Source organism: Microtus ochrogaster, linkage group LG8 (assembly GCF_000317375.1).
Source record: "Microtus ochrogaster isolate Prairie Vole_2 linkage group LG8, MicOch1.0, whole genome shotgun sequence".
Lineage (NCBI taxonomy): Eukaryota > Metazoa > Chordata > Mammalia > Rodentia > Cricetidae > Microtus > Microtus ochrogaster.
In genome coordinates, this window is record NC_022033.1 from 14,871,278 (window position 1) to 14,894,669 (window position 23,392).

Here is a 23,392-nt window from a genome sequence, read left to right on the forward strand (position 1 = left end):
TAGCTCTGTAGACCAGGCTGGTCTCGAACTCACAGAGATCCGCCTGCCTCTGCCTCCCGAGTGCTGGGATTAAAGGCATGCGCCACCATCGCCCGGCGAAAAATACTAAATTTTGTCATATGCTTTATCTGTTGAAATGATCGTGTAGTTTATGTCATTTATATTTTTTTCTTTAGCCATTAATTCGTTCTAGTGAGCGTCTGCAGTGTTGGAAATCTAGATGCCTATAGCTGATGTTAAGGAGTTCTTTGAATTCCTCTCAAGGCAGGATTGTCAAGTGCTGGGACAGGACACCTAGAGATCACTGGGAAGTAGGAAGAAGCCTCTCACCTGTCATAGGGAGGAATGATACCAGGGAAGAATTTCAAGAGGTCATGGCACTGAGACAGAAGTGAAGGATGAATAAGTGTGTAGTCAGAGATTGCTGACTTGTTTCCCGACTGCTCAGACCCAAATAATCACACAGAAACTATTTTAATTACAACACTGTTTGGCCAAAGCCTCAAACATGTTTCTAGCTAGCTCTTAAATCTTAAATTAACCCATTTCTATTAATCTTATGTTTCGGCATGAGGCTGTGACTTACTGGTAAGGATCCAGCATCTGTCTCCTTAGGCAGCTACATGGCATGTCTCTGACTCTGCCTATTCTCGCTCTATATCTCTTCCAACCTGGCTATATTCTTCCCTGCCATAGGCTGAAGCAGCTTCTTTATATTCATTAGCCAATAAAAGCAACACATATACAGAAGAATGTCCCACATGGTTAATGAATAAAACTGTTTTCCCACATGGTTAATGAATAAAACAGTGGCTTAGAGTAAAGCCAGTTGGGAAATCTGAACAGAGATATATAGAGAGAGAATAGGCATAGTCAAGGAGACACCATGTAGCTGCCAAAGGAGATAGACACCTGGAAATTACCTGCCACAGCATTGTGGCAATACCTTAAGATGTAAGAATTAATTAATAAGAAGCCTAAACTAATAGGCTAAATAGTGTTGTAATTAATACTGATTATTTGAGTCTGGGCAGCCAGGAAATGAACGAGCAGTCTCTTTATACATAAGTTGGCTAGGAAGAGGTCGGTGGTATATTACAAGCATAGTAGAGGCAGTTATGTTGCAGTAGAAGAGACACTGGGTAGCGTGCTTCTGGAATTGAGCCATGAAGTAGCAACTACTAAGAAGAGCACCATCCTGTAATTAATAGGCAGCAGGTTGTATCTTTGGACAGGGCTTTCAGCAGGCTTTCTATGTCCAAAGTAGGAACAGCCCAGAAATAACTTAATCATACATGGGTCAAAGACATCTGAAATGGCTCCCTTTTGATGTGATTTTCTTGGGATTACTTTCCAGCATCCGTACTTCAAGCAATAGCCAAGTTAACAAGCTGACCCTCTCTGGGAGTGACAGTGTTATCCTTGGTGATACCACCAATGGAGCCAATGATGAAGAAGATGGACAGCCTCGTCGGGCTGTGGACAATGAGAAGGAGGGGGTGCAGTATAACTACTCCTTCTTTCACTTGATGCTCTGCTGTGCTTCTTTGTACATCATGATGACCATAACCAGCTGGTACAGGTAGGAGGAACAGACAAAGATAGAATACTCAGCCCTTGGGAATGCCTATATATCTAAGTGAATTGTCCTTATTGTGGTGTCCTTCTCTGTCTCAGAGAATGAAGCTGTCTGTATTTAGTGTCCTTTTCTGGAGTCCTTTTTGTTTGTTTCAGATGGTCTAGCTTCAAACTTGCTCTTGTTCTGCTACATCCACCTAACTCCTGGGATTAAGAGCATGTGCTAACATGCCCTGCTTGAAATAGAACCCAGTAGGAATTCTTTGTGGTTCAAATTATTGGTCGCTTTAAGAAAATCATGGCATAACACCATTTGGCCTGATACTGATATATTTTTTCCTGTGCTTTTAGAAAGGCAATATTAAAGTCTTCTGGTCAAGGTAATAATATCCTAAGCAGGAACCATTTCAGGGAGACTATTTCCATTTTGCTAGTAACTAGACTAATTCAGATGGTAGGTTCATAAGAACCTTGCTAAAAGAATAGTTATATCTTTCATGTTAGCAAGAAGGAAAATGCTGTTTGAGAGGCAGAGTCTGTTGGTCATAGTAACTTAAAATAGCTTCTCAAGTCCCTACTAGAACCATCCTAGGTTAATAGTAATAGCTAAGTCTCCCTGAGGGGTTTCTTGGCATTGGCCAGGATGAGTGAGTGGTATGGGAAGGATTCAGCTTCACAATATTAAGTTTCCTTCCTCTCCCCCTTCTTGTTTTTCTTAGTCCTGATGCCAAGTTCCAGAAAGTATCCAGCAATTGGCTAGCTGTGTGGGTCAAAATGGGCTCCAGCTGGGTGTGCCTCCTCCTTTACCTCTGGACTCTTGTGGCTCCACTCATCCTCACCGGTCGGGACTTCAGCTGAGCTTCGGAGTGCCAAGGATACTGCTAAAGCTGACAAAGCTCCTTTGCTGAAAACACATATCCCTCCTCGTTTCATCCACTAAACTGTTAAGTGAATGCTTTACAAATTTGGCTGTATTAATGTTTATATCAAAAGGCAAGAAATGAGTAATGCTTGATGCAGAATCTGAACTTTCATATATATACATATGTTTATTTGTAAGGCTATAGCACAAAGGGAACATTTTGTGTTTTAGCGTGAACTACAGCTGTGCTGTGAAGAGAGTTCTTTATAAAGACCTGTAGATTCCTACTTGGGTCTAAAATGTAAGTTAGAAAGAAGATTGATGAATATTTGAGGCTATCTTTAATATATTTCTATTTCAGTTTCCTTAAAAACCAAAAAAGGAATGCATTAATCCACAGTTTCCTCAGTAGAGGTCTTTGGTGAGTAACACAGGCACACTGTTTCTTCCATTGGTTCTTCAGAGGTAGCATCCTGGTTTGTGGAAAGGAATTATGGATGTAGGTCCTTCCCCAGAAACCTGGCTGCTGATAAAGCTGAGAGAAGGCTATTGAGTTCCTTTACTTTTTATACTACACTGCTGCTTGATAGAAGTCTGTGGCTTTGTCAGATATGTCATCCCAGTAAATGCTTTGTAGATTTGATTAAATGAAAGTTCACTTGGGAAAACGCTGCAGTGTTATGTACTGATCTTGTTATAAGTGTGTAAAAGTCAGAGGCATGTTAGTTTATTACATTTGCATTATAAAAGTACTTGATTAAAATAGATATTTAGTTTCTTGCTTGTTTGTTTGTTTTTTTTTAGAAAGGGTTTTTTCTTTGTATCCCAGACTTGTCTGGAACTCAAATCCTGCCTTAGCTTCCAAGTACTAAAATGTAGCTCTGAGATACCATACCTAGTTTCTTAAGGCTCCTTCTTCAATTGGCTTTGGTCAGTATTATTTGTTTGCTTGTTTGGAGAGTCGCCTGTCAATCTGACATTTCAGGCAGATGCTTTGCTTCTCTTCTGGCACTTAAGATATGACTAGTAAGTGAAGTCTTACGTTCATTTAGAAACTATCCCTAATATTTTCTCTGGTAAAGACCAAAGTAAGTAAGAGGTAGTTAAGACCCTGTCAAAGAAGATAGTACTGAAAAGCAGCCCAGTAGGAATAAATAATAAAGTAGGCTTTTCAACAGAATCTGGTCAAGTGTCTGTACTACACCCTGTAGGGGTGAAGACATGAAAGATACACATTCTTCTTTCTTGGGCTTAAAGTTAATGAAAAAGAGCTGACCAACATGGGACAACTCATGAGGAGAGGTCCTAGATAGAGGCTAGTACAGTGGACTTCCTAGTGAGAACGCCCTTAGGGTTTGTAACTTTGGTTCATACCAGATACCAGGGCAATTCATCTGAGATTTGAAATAGAGAAGTAAAGAGGGTTTGGGGGAAAATTGATAGCTTAGACCCTTTCCACATTAGTGTTTAAAGTGGATAGGGGAGATTGATTTCTGGGAGATTCTGGTTTAATCTGTGTAGATAGGTTCTATTTGGGATCCGGTTGTATCAAAAGGATGAAAGTTGTCCTTTCAAATGATAAAGGTTTGGGAGTCAGACCTCCTAGGTCTCTCTAGGAATCTGATAGAGGCTGGGTTTGAGGTGATTTAGAGAATCATACAGATTATCAGCTGACTGGAGTTGGAGGCTAGGGAAACTGGGTTTTACAGGAGTTATTGGAACCACTGTCCTGTAGGTTCATGTGTGGAACTCAAGTTACAAGGATTTGTGGGCAGATAGGTAGGCTTGGCCTGTGATCTTAACTGTAAGGCAGATAGATACCTTGCTCTTAGCAGCAGGGGAGTCACAGTCAGACCTTTAAAGTTCCTAAATTTCATTTTTTTAAAATTTAATTTAATTTTATTTGTTATTTTGAGACAGGATTTCTCTGTAGCTTTGGTGCCTGTCCTGGAACTAGCTCTTGTAGACCAGGCTGGCCTCGAACTCCCAGAGATCCGCCAGCCTCTGCCTCCTGAGTGCTGGGATTAAAGGAGTGCGCCACCACCACCCAGCTTTGAGATTAATTTGAAATTCTAAGTTCTCTTTAGAAATAGAGCAGTCCACCTTTGCTTGGCTACACTCTAAGAATGAATTAAGTCTGGCTCTTAAACATGAAACATTCTTTCAAGATGCAAGTGAATTACACATCAAGTGCAGAACTGTACACACACAGGTATGAAGAATGCTGGCATTTTGAGTAAGCCTAGAGTCAAAGTTCAAAATCATCCCATTCTAGGTGAGTCCACTTGATACTTCATCACACGCTCATCTGCAGTTTGAGGGCCCCGACTCAGCAATCAGTGACACATTCTAGGTATTTATCAAAGGCAACAGCGGAGTTTGCCACTGGGACAAGGTGGTTGGCCCAGTTTGAATTAGTTTACTTTCCAGTTCAGGGATTCTCAACCTACAGGTTATGACCCCTTTGGGAAGGGTATTGATGGGGGTTGCCTAAGACCATTAGGAAACACAGATATTTACATTATGATTCATAACAGCAAAAAAATTAGTTATGAAGTAGAAACAAAAATAATTTTATGGTTGGGGATTACTACACCATGAGGAACTGTATTAAAGGGTCACACTATCAGAAAGGTTGACAACTACTGCTCTAGTTCAGTGTGTTTGGAGAAAGGGTCTTGCTCTAGGTTGTGCTGGCCTGATACTCTTTAGGCTAGACTACAGAGAGAGGGGTCTTTTGAGGAGTTCTGCCCCTTCTACTCACTAAACACTGAGATAGATTATAGGCAGCAGCCACCATGCTCAGCCTAAAATTTTATCTTGCTAACCAAAGGCACTGCCAAAAATAGTCTTGGAAATCAGGGATGGTAGCACCCGTCTGTGATTCCTGGTACTAAGGATGCTGAGGCAGGAAGATCACAAACTCTAGCCCTGCTTTGGCTATAGGTCATGTTTTAGCCTGAGCAACATAGGGGACCTTATCTTAAATAATAAAAGACACATAGGCATGTAGCTTAGTGGTGAAATATTTGCCTAGCATGTATGAGGTGCTGAGTACAGTCCCCAGTGAGTTCATTTTCTCCCATAAACCAGCCATGGGTCTGGTTATTGGTAGAATTTTTGAACTCTTAGACCATAACTCAGATCTGATTTAAAGCAGGACAGGTTTTTGTCTATGAGAAATCCTTACTTGACTTCTTTTTCTTACATAGGAAGCTAAGCTAAGTGTTCTGCTAATGGGTGATCTCTGGTTATTGACAGCAAATGCCAGGCCTGTGCTGCTTAACAGGGATTGTACTTAATCTCTTTATTTCTCTTGTATTGGTCCATTTATCCTGTTACCCAGGTACACAAATTAGTAGCCTGCGCAGTGATGTCCTGATTCTTGCTGTGTGACTTAAGCCTATCTTCAAGTGAAGAATAAGATACCGTGTAGCTGGAGATGTAGCTCAAATACAGTATTTGCCTAGCATGCCCAAAGCCTTGGGTTTACCCTTTAGCAGTCCTCCTGCTCCCAAAGGTCATGTGAATAGCTACATTTGTAGTGATTTAACAATATCTACTGCTGTGTGGTTGGTAGTTACCTTCCTTTCTCTCTTTAAACTGAGGTTTAGAAGAAGGTGGTTTGTCCAAGGTTACCGAGAAAATGGCAATGCAGAGAGAAACCTCAGGCTTAAAGATAGACCTCGTTGCTCCTGGGCCCATCAAGGTATAGGAGACAGAATAGACGAAAGACACACAGGGAGAGACTGCTTACCACTTCCACATCACCTGATTAGGCACTAGTATCTTTTTCTTTGAGATAGCCTCGATATGTAACCCTGGCTGGACTAGAACTAGGCTGTATAGACCAAGCTGGCCTCAAACTCAGAGTGCCCTGGCTGCCTCTGCCTTCTGAGTGCTGTGTTTAGAGTGTTAGCTTTCACGAGCATCTTCAGGTCATCTCTGTAATGGACTGGGGTCCAGGTAAGGACATGAACTTGTTTTTTGAGACAGGGTCTCTGTAACATTGTTCTCCTAGAACTCACAGAGATCCCTGTGCCTCTGCCTCCCTAGTGTTAAATGACTAAAGGAATGTGCCACCATCGCCCAGCATGACATGAACATTAATTTCTTTTTTAAAAAATCCTAAGGAGAGTGATGGCTTAAAGCTATTATTACTAGCTTATTTTTTTTTCCTTAATGGCTCTGAGGATCAAATCATGACTTTGGGTTTTTCGAGACAGGGTTTCTCTGTAGCTTTGGAGCCTGTCCTAGTACTCACTCTGTAGAACAGGATGGCCTAGAACTCACAGAGATACGCGTACCTTTGCCTCCCAAGTGCTGGGATTAAAGGTGTGTGCCACCACTGTCCATTTTTAAATCCATGGCTTTTTGCATGCTGATCATCTCTAAGCCACAACCCAAACCCTACTTTTACCAACCTTAAATCCAGTCACATAGGACTTTTACTGGCTGTGGCAGTGTTCATGTTCAACCACTGCCATGTGCTTTGGAAGGCTGGAAACGTTTTGCCTTAGACCATGGAGAGGTACTGATCCTCACAACTGCCTTACAGTGGCAGTAAAGAGTCAAGACTTCCCCAGAAAGGCTCACCTAGAGAGGGTGCTCCACTGTAGGTGTTTATTTACCTGTTGCCTCACCGGAAGCCAGCAGTAAGCCTACATCCTGTGCTAAGAGTTTCCCAACTAACTCAACCACTTTTCCAGCTAGACTGCTGCCTGCTCTGGGACATTACATGTCCTCTATGAACAAATAACGGGCAGCAGCTTAGTGTGTGTGGCACTAATCCTACTCCAGCAGCCCCCTATATATAGTCTGGACTTGTTCTCTATAACAACCCTAGCTGTTCTGAAACTATCTGTGTCCTGGAACTGGCCTTGAACTCACAGAGAGGCATGTACCACCGCTACTTCTTGGCCTTTTGACTAAGATCAAGTGGAACAATGGGGGTCTAGTGATGTCCAAGCTGACCCCAAACTTGAGCCTCAGCTTCTAGAATGTTTCTCTGAAAGACTGTCACTCCACCCATCATGCCCTCCTGATACAGGATCCATCCTGGCTTGGAGTGTCCTTGGCAAGCTAATTAACATTTTTGGGCCTTGTTTTTCTCATGGGAGCAATATACTTCATAGTATCTGAAGATTTAAATGAAATGATGTACTCTGTGTACTTGGCACATCTGCCCATGCCACAGGAGCTCTTTAGGAATCATTAGCTATCACTGGAAGGATTCAGGGCCAGTCCAGAGAAAGATCTCAAGTCTTGGGAACTGAAAAATGCATGCCTCTACCACTGTGTGGAACTAAGGTCATTTTTCTTTATACATAACTAGTGTGTTCTAAGTGTTCATGATCTTCAGTGGCAGCCAGTGCCTGCCACAATGCCCCTCCCAAGTCCATCTAGAGGGCAGGAAGCTGTACTTGGGCCCATGGTTAGGAAACCTGTGTTTATTCAGGTCACCAGGACTACATCCAGGTTTTGTTTTAAGAACAAAAGCACAGTACACACTCAGCCTTACAGAGATTTTTATTGTTGGAGGTCCAGTCATGCATACTAAAATTACATATTTTCACCACTTAGAAAAATGCACTAGAAAAATAAACTTTTGGTCAAAACAAACACTGAAGTAGATGAATCCACCACATGTGCCTAAACTCAAAGTCAAACTGAATTTCAGTTTGAAGTAAGGAACGTGACCATGGGCTAAAATAGTAGCCTAGACTGCTCAGGAAAACAGCCCCATTCCCACCGGTCAGAAGGGTATTGGAGGTCTTGGCCGCTGGGAAGTTTCAAGTATTTACCTATTGGGTTCCTGTGTGCTATGCCAAGAAGCCGAGGCACATCCAGGAGACTCCAAAGCAGCCACCACTTAACTGCCTGGTGGAAAAAGCCTCCATTGAGATTGAAAACACACACACAGGACCCCAGGTAATCAAAAGCCTATAAACATGTAGTCGTCTCTAACTGCAAGTCATACTGAGCCTTCCTGTGGAGTTAGCTCCCACGGAGAAGTATTTGGTGGCGCTTCTTGCATTTGAAGCCGAGCATTTCTGAGTTGGGAGAGCAGAAAGAAATTTGCTTGAGATTTAGAGTGAACAGATGGCAATACTGAGCGCCTTAGCAAGATAGCTGGTTGTCCTGAGCAATCATTGGTGTTCCAGCCTGACATGACCATAGGACAGCTACATGTACATCGAGTGAACGTTTTCCTTCCTAAAGGAGATTCCACAGGAAAACCTGAAGTTCATGACTTCAAGATGAGGTATTATAGTGCCACAACAGCACTGTAGCTGTTGCTGCCCAGATGAAAAAGCAAGGTCCATGAATGATGAGGATGAAATGACATCCACCAAACTGCCTGCTGGATCGTAAGGCTGTCCCAGATACTCAGAGGGAATGCCTGCATTTCTGAAGAAATCTTGTAACCTGAGGTGCTTACAAACCTAGGATGAGATGAGAGTGGTTTAACCGGCCTGTGCCCAGAGAAAGCCAAGGTGTGAAGCCAGCACTCTGGCTGTTGCTGTAGATTTTATCTGTATCCCTCCATGAAGGAACAATAGGTTTCAGGGATCAGAATTTAATGGAAGTCTGTAGTGGACTTGGGCAAGAGAAGGAAACTCCCATATCCCTACACTAGTATATTACAGCACCTATTCACTTGACCTACATTCTTAAATGACCTTTGTTTTTAAAAAGCAGTGAAGAGTGCCCTTATGGCCAGAGAACCAATTAGGAACAGGATTGAGAGTTCCGTGTACAAGCCTCTTTGTCTAGTGATCAGGGGTGCCAAGTAGAACTATAAAGCTGGGACCCACTTCTATTTCACTATCGCTTTTCCCTCCCAACACCATATAACCTTGAATTTTAGGAAAAGCTCATTTTTAGCTATCTGTAAAATGTCTAGAACTTTAAAGTCAGATACTTTACCCCTAAAGTCTTACTCACTTGATGCCTCTACCAGTGTTCCTTGCAACTGAAGCTTTGCTGCGCTCCTTGCTCAGCACACAGCTGCTTTATTTTACACCAGGAGGTCCTGGCCTCACAGAGGCTTCAAACCAGAGGTGCCAAGACTGATCTTTAGAGTCAGCAGGCAGCTGTGGAGACAGCAGACCCACGCTTTCAGGCTTGATGGAATGGCTCCCTAATCAAGAAAGGCCTAGCAAACTGGGTGCTTTATGCTCTGAGATTTTTCCCAGTGAGCCTGGCTGCCCTTTGTTAAACAAAGAACTAGCTAGTCATGTGACAGGATTTAAACCAGGGAAGGAATTCATCTTTCCCTTTGTCTTGTTTGTTTGTTTCTTTTTTTCTTTTTCTTTTTGGTTTTTTTCAAGACAGGGTTTCTCTGTAGCTTTGGAGCCTGTCCTGGAACTAGCTCTGTAGACCAGGTTGGCCTTGAACTCACAAAGATCCGCCTGTCTCTGCCTCCCGAGTGCTGGGATTAAAGGTGTGCACCACCACCGCCCGACTCCCTTTGTCTATTCTTTTTTCTTGTGCTCTCTTCCTCTTTAGGACCTAAGAAAGCTGTTAATAGAGTCTCTTGCCCAGGTTTCTGGGTTCAGAGCCATCATGGGTTTTTCCAGGTGTGTGAGTGGTTATCCCTGTAGGCAGAAAACCTGCCAGGAGCTAAACAGAATAGCAGAAACTTAGTAGTAAATGGTCTCTGGGCAGTCAAGACGGGTGTGTTTTGGCACTTAAGCTCAGCCAGGATCTAAAAGATCAAGGATTAGCATCTAGGTGAAAAGAATGTTTCCCAGAATTGGCATTATTGTGGAAAGTTTCAATTAAGAACTGTAGATGTTTTAGGAAATTTAGTAACAATTGACCGACCTTTGAGTCTCAAAGCCACAGACGTGCCTGCTTACTCTAGTAAATACACAACCAACAGCAGTTGACACTATTTAACATCATAATACCTGGTGAATACCAAAGGTAACAGGTCAAAAACTAGGAGATAATTCCCTCAAAGCTTGGGTTAAGGCTAAAATTTTGACAGGTGTCTAAAGTGCCTAAATGCAAAACTAACATTCTGGCCAACTGGTTCCTCCACACTAGACAGTCTGCTGGGCCCCAGGTATACCAGCAACAACCTGGCCCAGTGTGTTTCCAGAGACAAAAATAGAAGAAGCCCAAAGCTGGCCATTACTGTGACTGTTTCTGATATACTGCTAGTGTCTCCAGGGTGGAAGGGTTTGTACAAGATTTGGTCAGCCTCGCAAAAGCCATCCCTTTCAAGGTCACCCATCATTCTACAAAGGCAGTTGGTTACCACCAAAGGCACAGCCAAATGGTGATACTCCTTTACATAAGGCTTGTGTACATACCACAAAAAACCAAGACCCAACCACCTCTAGGTGGTCATCTTTGCAAGCAGAAAACCTAACAATTTCAGCACCTCAAAGAACCATCCCACATAGCTTACTTTAGAAATGACAAAGCTGAAGTCCATGCCTTGTCCAGCCACATGACTCCTAGTCCAAATGTGTTACTCACATAGTCTGGAAATCCAGTATTTTATGTTGACCAGTATGATCCCATGGAGAACCAGAGCTAAGGCTTTATGGGTTTGGGGAAAGTTTCTATTGCAAGATTCAACCCTGGAAGCCCAGGGATGCTCTGAAGCACCTGGCTTCCAAATTTGATCTATAACTACTACCTGGGTCCTGGTATTTGTACTGCTCAGTTTACAGTGCTTTCTAGGTCCAGTGATGACAGCTAGGGCCTGAATCTTGAATCTTGCTGATGAGCAACAGAGGTCAACACCTAGGGTTATTGGGGAAAGAGAGTCAACAGTTTCACGTGTGGCCATCTTTCAGGATTGGCAAACTGCTTCAGAGTTGTGATCAATCCACTTGTCTCCTAGTTACTTCAGAGTGACTTTGACCCTGGTTGCTTCCAAGATGTGTAAGAAACAGATACAGACAGCTTATCCAGACTAGCAGTTGCAAACATTTGGGAATCACCAGGGCAGTTTCCGTGTCTTCCCTGGAATAATGCAGATAGCCAGTGGTCTGCCTGAGACGGGCTCACCTTTAATCTTTATAGGCAGCTCCATCGCTGCATAATGATGGGGCAAGACTGAGGCCTCGGCTTCTTCAGCCTTGTGCCTTTCTAAGGAATGAAGAATCAGACACGGTGACTCTCCCAGAAGAGAGCTAATAGCAGGAGTAGAGCTGGGACTTCACGGCTCGCATGGAATCATCACACTGCGCATCTGAGATCAGTCCTTCAGGCAGCAGTGGCTGGCCTGGGAGACTGTCACAGGCAGGCACAGGCTGGCAGAACTCTTTTACAAAATCATCCTCTGATGCCAGCAGCACCGCATTCCAGGTGGTGATGTCCAGCTCTCCAGCTGTGCCCCCATACTCCCTGGGGAGGATATTCCTTGGAAGGCTTGTATGGAGAGAGTTCAGGTCAGACCCATGGAGAAAGAACTAAAACACAACAGTATAAAAAGCACAGACTCAGCAACTGTGGTCACAGGCACAAGACTGGGTCCTTCAACATTCCATCATGGCGTTGGGGGCAGGACCACCACTCCTTTAAGGATCTATGGGCAGATAATAGTTGCTGGGGGTAGGGGGATTTCCAGTGCTATAGCCATTAGTAAGTATCCATGTTCCTGTAAATGGCCCTTTACTCATGACCTTGTAAGTGATCCTAAATAAACTCGGATCACCAAAACAGACGAGACTGTAGAAGGGGGACTACTTGAAGAGGAACAATGGGCATGAGAGGAGGACAAGAGGGTAATGAGGAGTGATAATGCCATAATGAAATGATTATATGTTAATATATGCTAATTGTGCTGGTTAGTTCTTTGTGGTCAACTTAATACAAGCTAGAATCATTTGAAAGAGAAGAACCTCAATTGAGAAAATGCCCCCATCAGATTGGCCTTCAGGACATTTTCTTGATTGATTGATGTGGGAAGATCCAAGCCACTGTAGGCAGTGCCGTCCCTGGGAAGGTGGTTCTGGGGTATATAAAATAGCAAATGGCAAGCCATGAGGAACAAGCCAGTAAGAAGCATCCCTTTATAGTCTGTTTCAGTTCTTGCCTCTAGATTCTTGCCTTGGCTTCCATCAGTAGACTGTGACCAGGGATATGTAGCCAACTCTTTCTTCCCCAAGATACTTTAAGTTATAGGTTTATTATAGCAATCGAAACCTAAGACATTGTAAAACTTTTTTTTTTTTTTTTAAAGTACAAACACATGCTGGGGAGAATCAGTAATGCCACAATCTCCCTGTGGTAGGTGCTGAGTGAAGAAAGTTCCTTAGCCCCAGGAGCCTGGGGTCCCTCAGTTCTCTAGCACACCCCACTGAGAAACTTCCAGTGAGTCATGATGTAACTAACTACTTCACTACCACCCTACCAGTCCCAGGCCACCGCCACTTCTCAGAGCCTACCAGTGGCCTTCTACCACTGCAGTCTCCTTTCAGTGTGGCTCTCTCAGGCCCACAAAGCCTGCCGCAGTCTTTACTCCTCATTCTCACCATCCCTCAGCTCCGCTTCTCACCTGCTCTTCCAGGCTGGATACCCCTCCCACACCTCAACATTATCCCATGCTGGTCTTCCAGTTGCTGTTCACACATCTTCTCACTGGTACCGGCTTTAACTACCCCAGTGAGTACATAACCCCTTCATCACACAATCCATTCTGTGTGCCTTTCCAGAGTATGAGGATCTTGGGGTAAAGATTTGGGCCTGTTCTTCCCATGGTCCATATAAAGTTGATTGATTATACTTTTGAGTGAGTGTGTAAGCAGAGGGAACAAATGGAATATGAATAAGGATTTCAAAGATGCGAAAGATCTTTCCAAGGGCCGCAGGTAAAATGCTAATCGTGACAGAATCACTTGGCAGACAGGCCTCTGGACATGCCTGTGGGCAATTTTGTGTTTATCAGGTTAACTGAGGTGAGGAGAGGGGTGGTAACTGAGGGTATGACCAATCCCCAGGCAGGGCTAGATCCTGGTGTGCACGTAATGGAGAGAGCAAGCCAGCTGCTACCCTGCCTTCACTGTCTTCTCACCCTGGGTGTCACTCAACCAGGGACTTCACCCTCCACCAAAATAAACCCCTTTGTCCCAAGTGACTTTTGTTTTGTGTTTTATTACAGCAAAAGAAAGGGAGGCCAGGAACCAACGGGGGCTCACACCCAGCCAGCAGCCTTCAAGGCTAATCGATCAGAATTACACAGACTCTTCTCTGTTAATATGCTCGGGGAAAGGGCCTGAGAATCTGGAGCTGGATTTTAAGCTTTAGCTCTTACAACCTTGAGATTCTCTATTTTTAGATGCTTTTTTAAAAAAAAAAAAAAGAAAAAAGAAAAAGAAACTGGGCTGGAGAGGCGACTCAGAAGTTAGGAGCATTTACTGCTCTTCCAGAGGACCTGGGTTTGGTTCACATCACTCACATCAGGTGGATCACAACCACATGTAACTCCAATTCCAGGGTGATTCAATGCTCTCTTCTGGCCTCCTTGTGTATTGCACACATGCATGCTACTGAATAATCCTCTGCACACTGTGAAAATGTGTTGCTCTCATTATTAATAAAAAGTTGGGCCGGGCGATGGTGGCGCACGCCTTTAATCCCAGCACTCGGGAGGCAGAGGCAGGCGGATCTCTGTGAGTTTGAGACCAGCCTGGTCTACAAAGCTAGTTCCAGGACAGGCTCCAAAGCCACAGAGAAACCCTGTCTTGAAAAACCAAAAAAAAAAAAAAAAAAAAAAAAGCTGATTGGTTGATAGCTAAGAAATATTTTCAGGGCAGAGAGAATGCTGGGAAGAAGAAGGGTGGAGTCTGAGGAGTTTCCAGCAGAAACAGGGAAGCAGGATGAACATGCCGTGTTGAAAGAAGGTACCACCATGTGGCAGAGCATAGATAAGAAATAGGGATTAATTTAAAATGTAAGGGTAGCTAGTAACAAGCCTGAGCTATTGGCTCAGCATTTATAATTAATAATAAATCTTTAAGTGGTTGTTTGGGAGTGGCTGCCAGAACACACAGAAACTCCGCCTACACACATATACTTTAAAATTAAAAGATTTTTAAAACAAAAGAAAAAGTGAAAGTGTGAAAAAGTGTGAAAGAAATCCAGCCCTCGGAATGACCTCAATGTCTCTGGGTGCAAGGAAAGAAGATAAAAATGTCACTACCACATTTGCATCAGTGGCCCTGAGAAAGATGAGAAGAGGAGGGGCTTCTGTGTGTCAGAAAGGAAGATCCTCTTTTGCAAGTGTCTTCCAGGGTTGGCCGCATCACTTAGCAGTACAGCACTTACTCAGTATGCATGAAGCTCTGAGTTAGCTATGATCAGTCTGTCTGCTTGTTTCCCTTAGCCAAATCCTCTTACACATAAGATGCAGTGTTGGTTCACAGTGTCTAAGACAGGAGACCAGAAGTCTGAATAGATTACAGAACAGGGAGGCAGCTTATAAAAATCCCACCAATCAGCCTGGGCTACACGAGGCCCTGCAGTAACACAACACCCTCGTCCTGTTCTCCTTATTGGCAAACAATGTATTCTTACTAGTTCCATCTTCCCCTCATGAAAAGGATGGGCCATGTTAAGTCTAAGTACCTTATACTTCCAAATTAGTTTCTGGACAAAATAATGATGCTCTAGGTGTCACAATAAATCAAGTGAGAAAAAAAAATCAAGGGAAATTTTTAAAAAAAGTATCAAGTTCAAAGGAAATCGCTCACCCTGTTTGCAATTTTCTCCTTCAGAAATGGTTTTATGATGGCAAAAATGCCTTTAAATATCCGAGGTTCGTTCACTATGTGGACTGCTTTTATCCGAATGGGGAAGCCATCCTGTGGGTGGAAGGAATGCCATATTAGAACATAGTAGTATCTGGTACCCTCTCCTCTGCAGCTGCCCTCCTCATCTAAACCACAAGCCCAGCACCAGTCTGCTCTGACTCTCACAGCTGCCTCAGAGAGCCCTGGTGTCAATCACGGGAGACAAGGTTTTGAGGAAGTCTGGGTCAGAAGAGCTGGGCAAAGATAGCAGGTGGGAGGGCTCCTTTAGCAACAAACAGTGGTCCAAGACCACAGAGAAAGAGCTGGAAAACATCAGACCTCCCAGGTAGGAGCAGCCCAAGTGTACTTCCCATGGTGTACCAGATATGATGTGAAAGCAGATCTGCTTGGGGAATTCGTGAAGCCAGGAATATACTGGCCTACATAGTCCCATAGGTTTCCTTAGCCTGGCTTAGTGGTTCAGGCCTGTAACCATAGCTACTCAGGAAGCTGAGCTAGGATAATTGTGAGTTCGAGGCCTGTCTGAGTTAGTGTGGTGGTTTGAATGAGATGTCCCCTGTAGGTTTGGGCATCTGAACACTTGGTCACACTGGGCGGCACTGTTTGGGAAGTTGAGGAGTGGCCCCCTGGCAGAAGTATGTCACTGGGGACAGGCTTTAAGAGCACACGTCTGTTTTGTGCTTGCTATTGAAGACGTGAGCTTTCAGCTTCCTGTGCTGCCACCATGCCTGACTCTTGATAGACTGCCCTCTCTGGAACCATACATGAAATAAACTTCTTTTTCTAGAAGTCGCCTTGGTCATGGTGTTTCACCACAGCACCAGAAAAGTAACGAATCTACAGAGTACTTTCAAGGACAGCCAGGGCCACTCAGGAAACCCTATCTCAAGATGTAAAGTGGCTTTTTGTTTGTTTGTTTGTTTGTTTGTTCTTTTTTTTTTGGTTTTTCGAGACAGGGTTTCTCTGTGGCTTTGGAGCCTGTCCTGGAACTAGCTCTGTAGACCAGGCTGGTCTCGAACTCACAGAGATCTGCCTGCCTCTGCCTCCCGAGTGCTGGGATTAAAGGCGTGCGCCACCACCGCCCGGCTTGTTTGTTTGTTTTTTCAAGACAGGGTTTCTCTGTGTAAAGTCCCTGGCCATCCTGGAACTAATTCTGCAGACCAGGCTGGCCTTGGACTCAGAGATCTGCCTGCCCCTGCCTCCGCGTGCGCAATCACCGCCTGGCTATAAAATCTGTGTTTTAAAAAGGGCTGGAACTTTGGCTCAATGGTAGAACCCTTGCCTAACATGCAAGGCTCTAGGTTCAATCTCCAGGTCCATTTAAATAAGGAGGGGGTGTATCTTTAAGTGCAGTTCTGTTCACAAGCTTTAATATCCTGATGTCACCAGAAAGGGACACATTACGTCACAGTTCCCAAACTTATTTAACTTTGGAATTTTGGTCCTTCTGGGTGATTTTACATTAGTAGAAAATACAGATCCAAACCCAACACTGTGTGTGTGTGTGTGTGATTCAACAGGAGCCATCAAAACCAGAGCCAGGAGCTGGAGAGATAGCAGCCAAGAGTACTGCTGCTCTTCTGGAGGACCTGGTTTCAATTCCCAGCACCCACATGTCAACTTACAGCTGTCTGTAACCCTAGTCCTAGGGAAGCTGATGCTTTCTGGCCTCCTCAGACACCAACCACATGTGCACAGATACAGATGTAAGCAAAATACCCATACACATAAAATAATTAAAAACAAAATAAAACATTAAGCCAGGGATGTATCTTAGTGGTAGAGCGTTTGCCTAGCATACATGAGGACCTGAGTTGCATTCCCACCACAAGAAAAAAAACAGTAGAAGCTAAGGAAAACCAGACTTTCCAGTTGACAATGCTGGAGGTGTGCATGGTGGTGGAGGCAGGGGGACCGGCTAATTCTCTGGCTACATATCAAGTTTGAGGCCTACCTGGAGCACAAGAGATTCTGTTTCAAAAAAATAAATTAAAGTAAGATGATGGCCAACAGCCAAGTAGTCTGTTTAAGTCAATTCACAGCAAGGGCTTGGACATCTGTGGACCTCAGTGACGGGCAGTGCACCAGGCACCTCACAGCTCACATGAGGCAGCTTGCAAGGGGCATGTCAATAAGTAAGAGCTCAGTCTTTACAGCTCTGACATGTGGAGCAGGCCACTGCAATGGGAAGTGAGGTTCCTATAGTCCCCATAAGACAGCAGCAAGTGGACAGGCCATGGGAAAAGCAAAGCAACCACAGAATGGGTACATGATGAACAGGGGCCATACCTGAAGGATGCCAATCACCTTTTTGGCTATAAAAGGGCCAAAATGAGATGCTTTTGATAAGCTGACACCTTTGTAGTCTGCAAGAATTACAATTCCGTTCACTTGGGTCTCTTCAGACTGAATGAGTTTCTCTAATGTCAAGTATATGGCTCGGATGTTCTCAGTGATTGGGTAGTTGCTCGGTATCCATCTGTCTGAGATCACAAGGATAGACAGTGTTACGGAATGAATACAAACAAGCGCTCAGAAAAAGATGCATCTTCTAAAACCTTGGCTTTGCAATGGAAGAGAACGACATTCTTGTCACCAAGATCCTGCCTAGCAACTGGTGTTTCCTAACCTCCTGAACCTAGCAGAACACCTGGAGACAAAAACACAATTAGGCCAGGTGGTGGTGACGCATACCTTTAATCCTAGGCGAGGAAGCAGAGGCAGGTGAATCTCTGTGAGTTTGAGGTCAGCCTGGGCTACAAAGCGAGTTCCAGGACAAGCTTCAAAGCTACACAGAGAAAACCCTGTCTCGAAAAACAAAAACAAAACAAAAAACAAAAAAAGAAAACCAAGAAAGAAAAAGAAAACACAATTGACAATTGAGTGTTGAGGTTAAAAGCATGAACTCTGAAGTCAGACATTTATTGGCTGTGTGACCTTGGGCAAGATGTTCTAGCACGCTAACCCTCTGTAGCTCTGGCTGTCCTGGAACTCACTCTGTAGACCAGGCTGGCCTTAAACTCACAGAGATCCTCCTGTGTCTGCCTCCTGAGTTCTGGGACTAAAGGCATGCACTACCACTTTTCAGCTGAGCCTGGCTCTTAAGTAAACAGGGTAACACCTACCTTGGCCACCTCTGCTTCCTGCCATTGTCATCACACCCGATTTTCCACTCTGGCTGCACAGAACTAACCTAACTGGTGACTCCGGGAGGGTGATGATGCGGACTGGCTGGCCAGGCTGGTTGATGTCCTAGCCACAGCATGTGGCCTAGTCAGGCCACACAGAGCCAGACTCCATTTTAGGGTGTGGTCCTCGGGGTAGGGAAGATCACTCTTCCCTCTCCTAGCAGTAAAGCTGTCGGCCCGAGGTCCAGGGGCTCATGAGACCAGAGCAGGTCTGAGAATGAAGCCTGTGCCAAGGCTGCCATGAGATCATCCATCTAGCTCCCCGCCCCAAACCAAATCTAACTGAACCCAGATATCACCTGAGCAAATTGTTGTTTCAACTGACAGAAGTTGGCTTTTGGTTTGCCATCTAAAGAGGGAGTCCTAAGTCATAAGCAGCTCCAGGGTGTTACAGGATGGAGCACAGCTATTTCCATGAGGCTCGTCCTCAAGTTCCTCCTTGCAAGCATCATCCTCCTGATGCTTGATTAATATTTGCATATTTAGTGATTCCACTCTTTGGGAAAAAGATAAAAATGACAATCTTTTTTACTGTTAATCCCTACTATTTTTTTCCCCCCAAGACAAGGTTTCTCTATAACAGTCTTGGTTGTTCTGGGACTTGCTCTGTAGCCCAGGCTGGCCTCGAACTCTGATATCCACCTGCCTCAGCTTCCTAAGTGCTGAGACTAAAGGTGTGCGCCACCACCTGCCTTAATCATTATTCTTTTTCTCTTCTATTTCTTTTTTTGGGGAGGGGTGAGAGGGTTGAGACAGAGTTATTCTGTATCCCAGGCTGGCCCTGAACTTTCAGGGATTCTCTTGAGTGTTGGGACAGTAGGCACAGGCCACCATGCCCAACTGGAAACTACTATTCTCAAGAAAATCTTTACCAAGACTCACGTACCATAAGACATAGAGACATAAGACATAAAGACGAAGCTGACTCAGGTGCTGTACTCACACCTGCAATCCCAGCACTTGGGAGTAGGTGGTAAGAACAGGAGTCCAAGGAAGTCCAAGGCCAGCCTAGGCTACACAAGACCCTGTCTCAAAAACAAAAATCATGGAGTCATGGTTCTCAGTGGTGCGACCACTGGTAAGATCCTCTTGCTCAGGGAAGCAACTCCCAACCTGTGCTCAAGCAAGTGACCCTAATTAAATGTAGTGGGCCACTCCCCATCCACCCGTTCCCTGCAAGGAGGTGAGTGGGGCAGCACAGGACATGAACACTGGAGGACTTCTTGGGAATTAGAGGGAAGGGTGATAATGGACAATGGGGGCTTATGGTCAAAGTAATTATATATGTATGAAATCAAGAAAGAATACATTAAAAAACAAACTTTCATTTTGTTAAAAATGGGATATGTAATGAATGTGCACATCTGAATATGTATGAGGGGACATGTGTGCCACAGAGCATGTATGTAGGTCAGAAGACAATCCTAGGTTGTCACTTTGCACTTTGGCTTGGGTTCTAGGGATCTGAATACAGGCTTGCGGGGCAGGTGCTTTTACCCGCTGAGCCATCTCACTGGCCCTGTACAACATTTTCATATAAATCTTTGCCAAACCTGGTGGTTAATCTCATGTGAATTACGTCTGCCTCTATGTAGCTGGACATCATCTTTTCAACCGCATACATCTCAAAAGAGCTTAGAAACAAGCAAAAAGCCCGGTTAGGAGCACATCTTTGTAGATACGCTTCCTCCTAAGAAGCTGGGTCAGCAGGGAGGGCACAAGCACATGCCAGGAGGAGACACCTGACCGCCTGATAACACTCCTGCGCTGAGCTCACAGAGGGAGACAGATCGCTGGCCGGTTTCTAGGTCTCGGTGCTCAGAACCTGCACTGCTTATTTCAAAATAAACACCTAATTTTGGAAAGTGCCTGGCACAGCAGGTGAAGCGGCTCCAGCTATGTCTGACACATGGCGCAGGGTGAAGAGAATGCTCTGGACTGCACAGACAGCTTGTCAAAGGCGGGAAGGAAATGTGGCGTGAGGCCGGCAGGCGGAGGGAAACAGATGGAGGTGGCTGCACCACCGCTCGGCACCCCTGCAGGCTCGGCACCCCTGCAGGTGCAGCTGCAGGCACAGGGTCAGCACGTGCTCACTTCCTGGCCTGCTTAGGAGGAGTGCTGTAATCTCTCACTCTCCCTGGACTCTGCCAGGCAGGGAACTGCAGGGGCTGCGTGCGAGTGGACTGAAGATGCTCTCCTACACTGCACCTGGTGCCCAGGACGGACAGAATTAGGAATCAGAAGGCTGGCATCCCATGCCCTCCATTCACTAGCTAACACTTCTAGTTCCCCCTTTAGCCGCTCCTAGGGCCACGGTTTTAAATGCTCTGTGGGAGCTTCCCTTGCTGCAAATAACCATGCTTTTCATTATCTTTCCTGACACCTAGGCTGCCACCTCCTCTCTATTGCGAACAGTAAAGTTAATACGCAGAAAAGCAGGATAGAGAGATGCAATGTTTGTTTACTGAGTCTACCATATTCTTTGTGTAATGTTGAAAAGACACTTTTTTAAAAAGCTGGGCATACGCCTTTAGTCCCAGCACTCGAGAGGCAGAGGCAGAGTCAGGTGGATCTCTGTGAGTTTGAGGTCAACCTGCTATAAATAGCAAGTTCCAGGACAGCCAGGGCTACATAGAGACTTTATCTCAAAACACAAAGTAAAATAAAATAAAAATAAATAAATAAGAAATAAAAAGAAAAATAAAAAGGATGCATTTTTTATTTTAAAGTAAGCTACACCGAGTACCACTATGAAGTGCTGGTATCGGCAAACGAATCAAGAGGTTCTGATCTTAGCTCAGTGGTACAGCTCCTGCCAGCAGGGGCACACGGGGTTCCGGTCCAGCGCTGCAAAACTAACTAACTAACTAACTAGCTAACTAACTAACTAACTAAACTAAGTAAGTAAGTATAAACAAATAAATAACAATATATAGCCCTTGTCAGCGTTTAAGCCCACAGAGGAAGGAGAGGAAGGAGCATAGAGTGGGTACCTTCCCAGGCTTCTGCCCGGCCCACACTGTCTTGCTTCTATCTGTCCTCAGCCCACTCAGAGGAGGCACTGGGCGGGGCTTGGCAATCATGCCTGTATCCCACGATTCCTCAGCCCACTGGATTCCTTCCCTTGGAAATCTGAGTTTGCACTGACAGAAGCTCACTGAGTGACTAGGTGAGTCTGAGAGCGTTGCTGTCCTTCAGGGTAAAGAATATGAAGAAGCTGTCTGTGCCCAGCAGATAGACCTGAGGACCTGTGCTCTGGGCTCTAGCAGCAACTTCAGTATGGTGCATCTGGGGGCTGTTCCCGCCTCATTGGGTCAGATCTTTCTGTGGTCCTCAGTTAGTCTGAAGATGGTTTGTCATCTGTAGTCAAAAGAGCTTTGGGGCAGGCATGGTGTACACACTTAAAATCTTAGCACTTGGGAGGGAGAGGCAGGAGAGTCAGGAGTCTAAGATCATCCATGGCTGCATATTGAGTCTAAGACCAGCCTGGATTGTTTTTAAAAAGCCAAAACCAAACCAGAAAAGTACCTTCAATTAAAACAATCAAGTGGGGGACTTTGAGAGAAAGCAGGGTGAAGAACAGACCCGCCCCAGAGGGATCACACGTTCCACCAGTACCTGGTCGGATGCAGAGGACGTGGCAGCCCCTGGGGTCCGTGTGGGGCAGCACTGTGAGGAACCCAGAGTTAAGAACATCTTTCAGGGCTGAAGGTCTCAGGTTGCTGAAGACCTCTGGCCAGTTCCGCCTGCAGCCATGGTAGTTGACAAGCAGTTGCAGGGCCCGGTCATAATCAAACTTTCTGGCCCGCAGGAAGCGCAACAAGAAAGCATCATCGAGTGACGTGCTCAGGTAGGGGTACTCCTTCCGCACCATGTCTCGAAGGGCCTGTACATCCCGGAGTCTCCACTCGGGCTTCTCCTGAAGCTCCTCCCTGGCTTTGGTGACCAGGTCTTCTGTCAGCGAGCACACGTAGCCGGGAGGCTCAGGTGGAGGCAGTGGCAGCTCATTTTCAGAGAGGGAGGCCACAGAGGGGCTGGTTCGCAGAGAGTCGCTTTCTTCTGACATTAGCTATGGGGGTTCCTGCTGACACACAGGTCACATGTGAGGGTAAGAAAGTGCAACATGGGCCTTTGTGATGGCTCAACAGGTAATTTTTGTCACACAACCCAATGACTGGAGTATGATCCCAAGAACCCACAGAAAGGTGAAAGGAGCTTATTGCCCCTACGCTCACAAACTCGCATGTATGCGTACGTGTAATGTTTCAAAAATTATGTTTACTATTAGTATTCTATTTATTCATTTACCTTTATTTTTGAGTCAATCTTTTTAAATTTATTTTTACTTTATGTTCATTGGTGTTTTACCTGCATGTATGTCTGTGTGGGGGATGTCAGAAGCCCTGGAATTGGAGTTACAGACAGGTATCAGATGCTATGTAGGTGCTGGAAACTGAACCACTGAGCCATCTTTCCAGCCCATGTCTGTAATTTTTAAGGTGAAACATTGCTTTCTTGGAACCCCAAGAGCGGGAAATGGGTGACAGGGAGTTTTTGTCAAGTTACCTCAGGGAATCCCAAGGAGGAGTGGTCTTGATCTGAGTCACATAGCTAAGTCAAATCCAACAGCCAAACACTGCGCCTTCCTTGGAAGGGTCTAACTAGGGGCTTGACTTGTTGTTACATAAATGTGACTGCAAACACCCTTGAGATTCAGACCCAGTTCAAAAATAAGGAACACATCCTCTAAAATACTGGTGAGAATATAAACTGAGTCTTTCCCAGAGAGCAGTTTGTCAGTGCTGAAATTCAAAACTAGGCTGTTGAGAGCGTTCAGCCAGCAAACTGCCCAAGGTGCTGCCCAGTCTCCAGGGATGCGAGTCTGCCTCCACAGTAGGTCCCCCCCCCCCGCCAAATAAATAAAAAAAATAAGGTGGAGATTGATCAAGGAAGACCTCTCTCTCTCTCTCTCTCTCTCTCTCTCTCTC

General features: G+C 44.9%; 2 protein-coding genes across 3 annotated transcripts in view; one reads left to right on the forward strand and one right to left on the reverse strand.

Moving 5' to 3' along the window:
* The window catches only part of Serinc3 (serine incorporator 3), a 20,361-nt gene extending 17,138 nt beyond the window's left edge, over positions 1-3,223 (forward strand). Inside the window, exons 9-10 of the mRNA XM_005362954.2 lie at positions 1,358-1,582; positions 2,298-3,223. Coding sequence (XP_005363011.1) covers positions 1,358-1,582; positions 2,298-2,436 — 364 coding nt within the window. The 3' untranslated portion in view covers positions 2,437-3,223. The remainder of the gene's footprint in view (positions 1-1,357; positions 1,583-2,297) is intronic.
* A 4,728-nt stretch (positions 3,224-7,951) lies between these two features.
* Ttpal (alpha tocopherol transfer protein like) overlaps positions 7,952-23,392 on the reverse strand; it is an 18,915-nt gene continuing 3,474 nt past the window's right edge. Inside the window, exons 2-5 of one of the 2 annotated variants that reach the window (XM_005362957.3) lie at positions 22,023-22,485; positions 17,506-17,699; positions 15,157-15,267; positions 7,952-11,874 (exon numbers count right to left, since the gene is read on the reverse strand). In XM_005362957.3, coding sequence (XP_005363014.1) covers positions 11,596-11,874; positions 15,157-15,267; positions 17,506-17,699; positions 22,023-22,470 — 1,032 coding nt within the window. In that variant the 5' untranslated portion in view covers positions 22,471-22,485 and the 3' untranslated portion in view covers positions 7,952-11,595. Of the gene's footprint in view, positions 11,875-15,156; positions 15,268-17,505; positions 17,700-22,022; positions 22,489-23,392 lie in introns of both variants that reach the window. The other variant, XM_026787170.1, reaches the window with a different exon arrangement.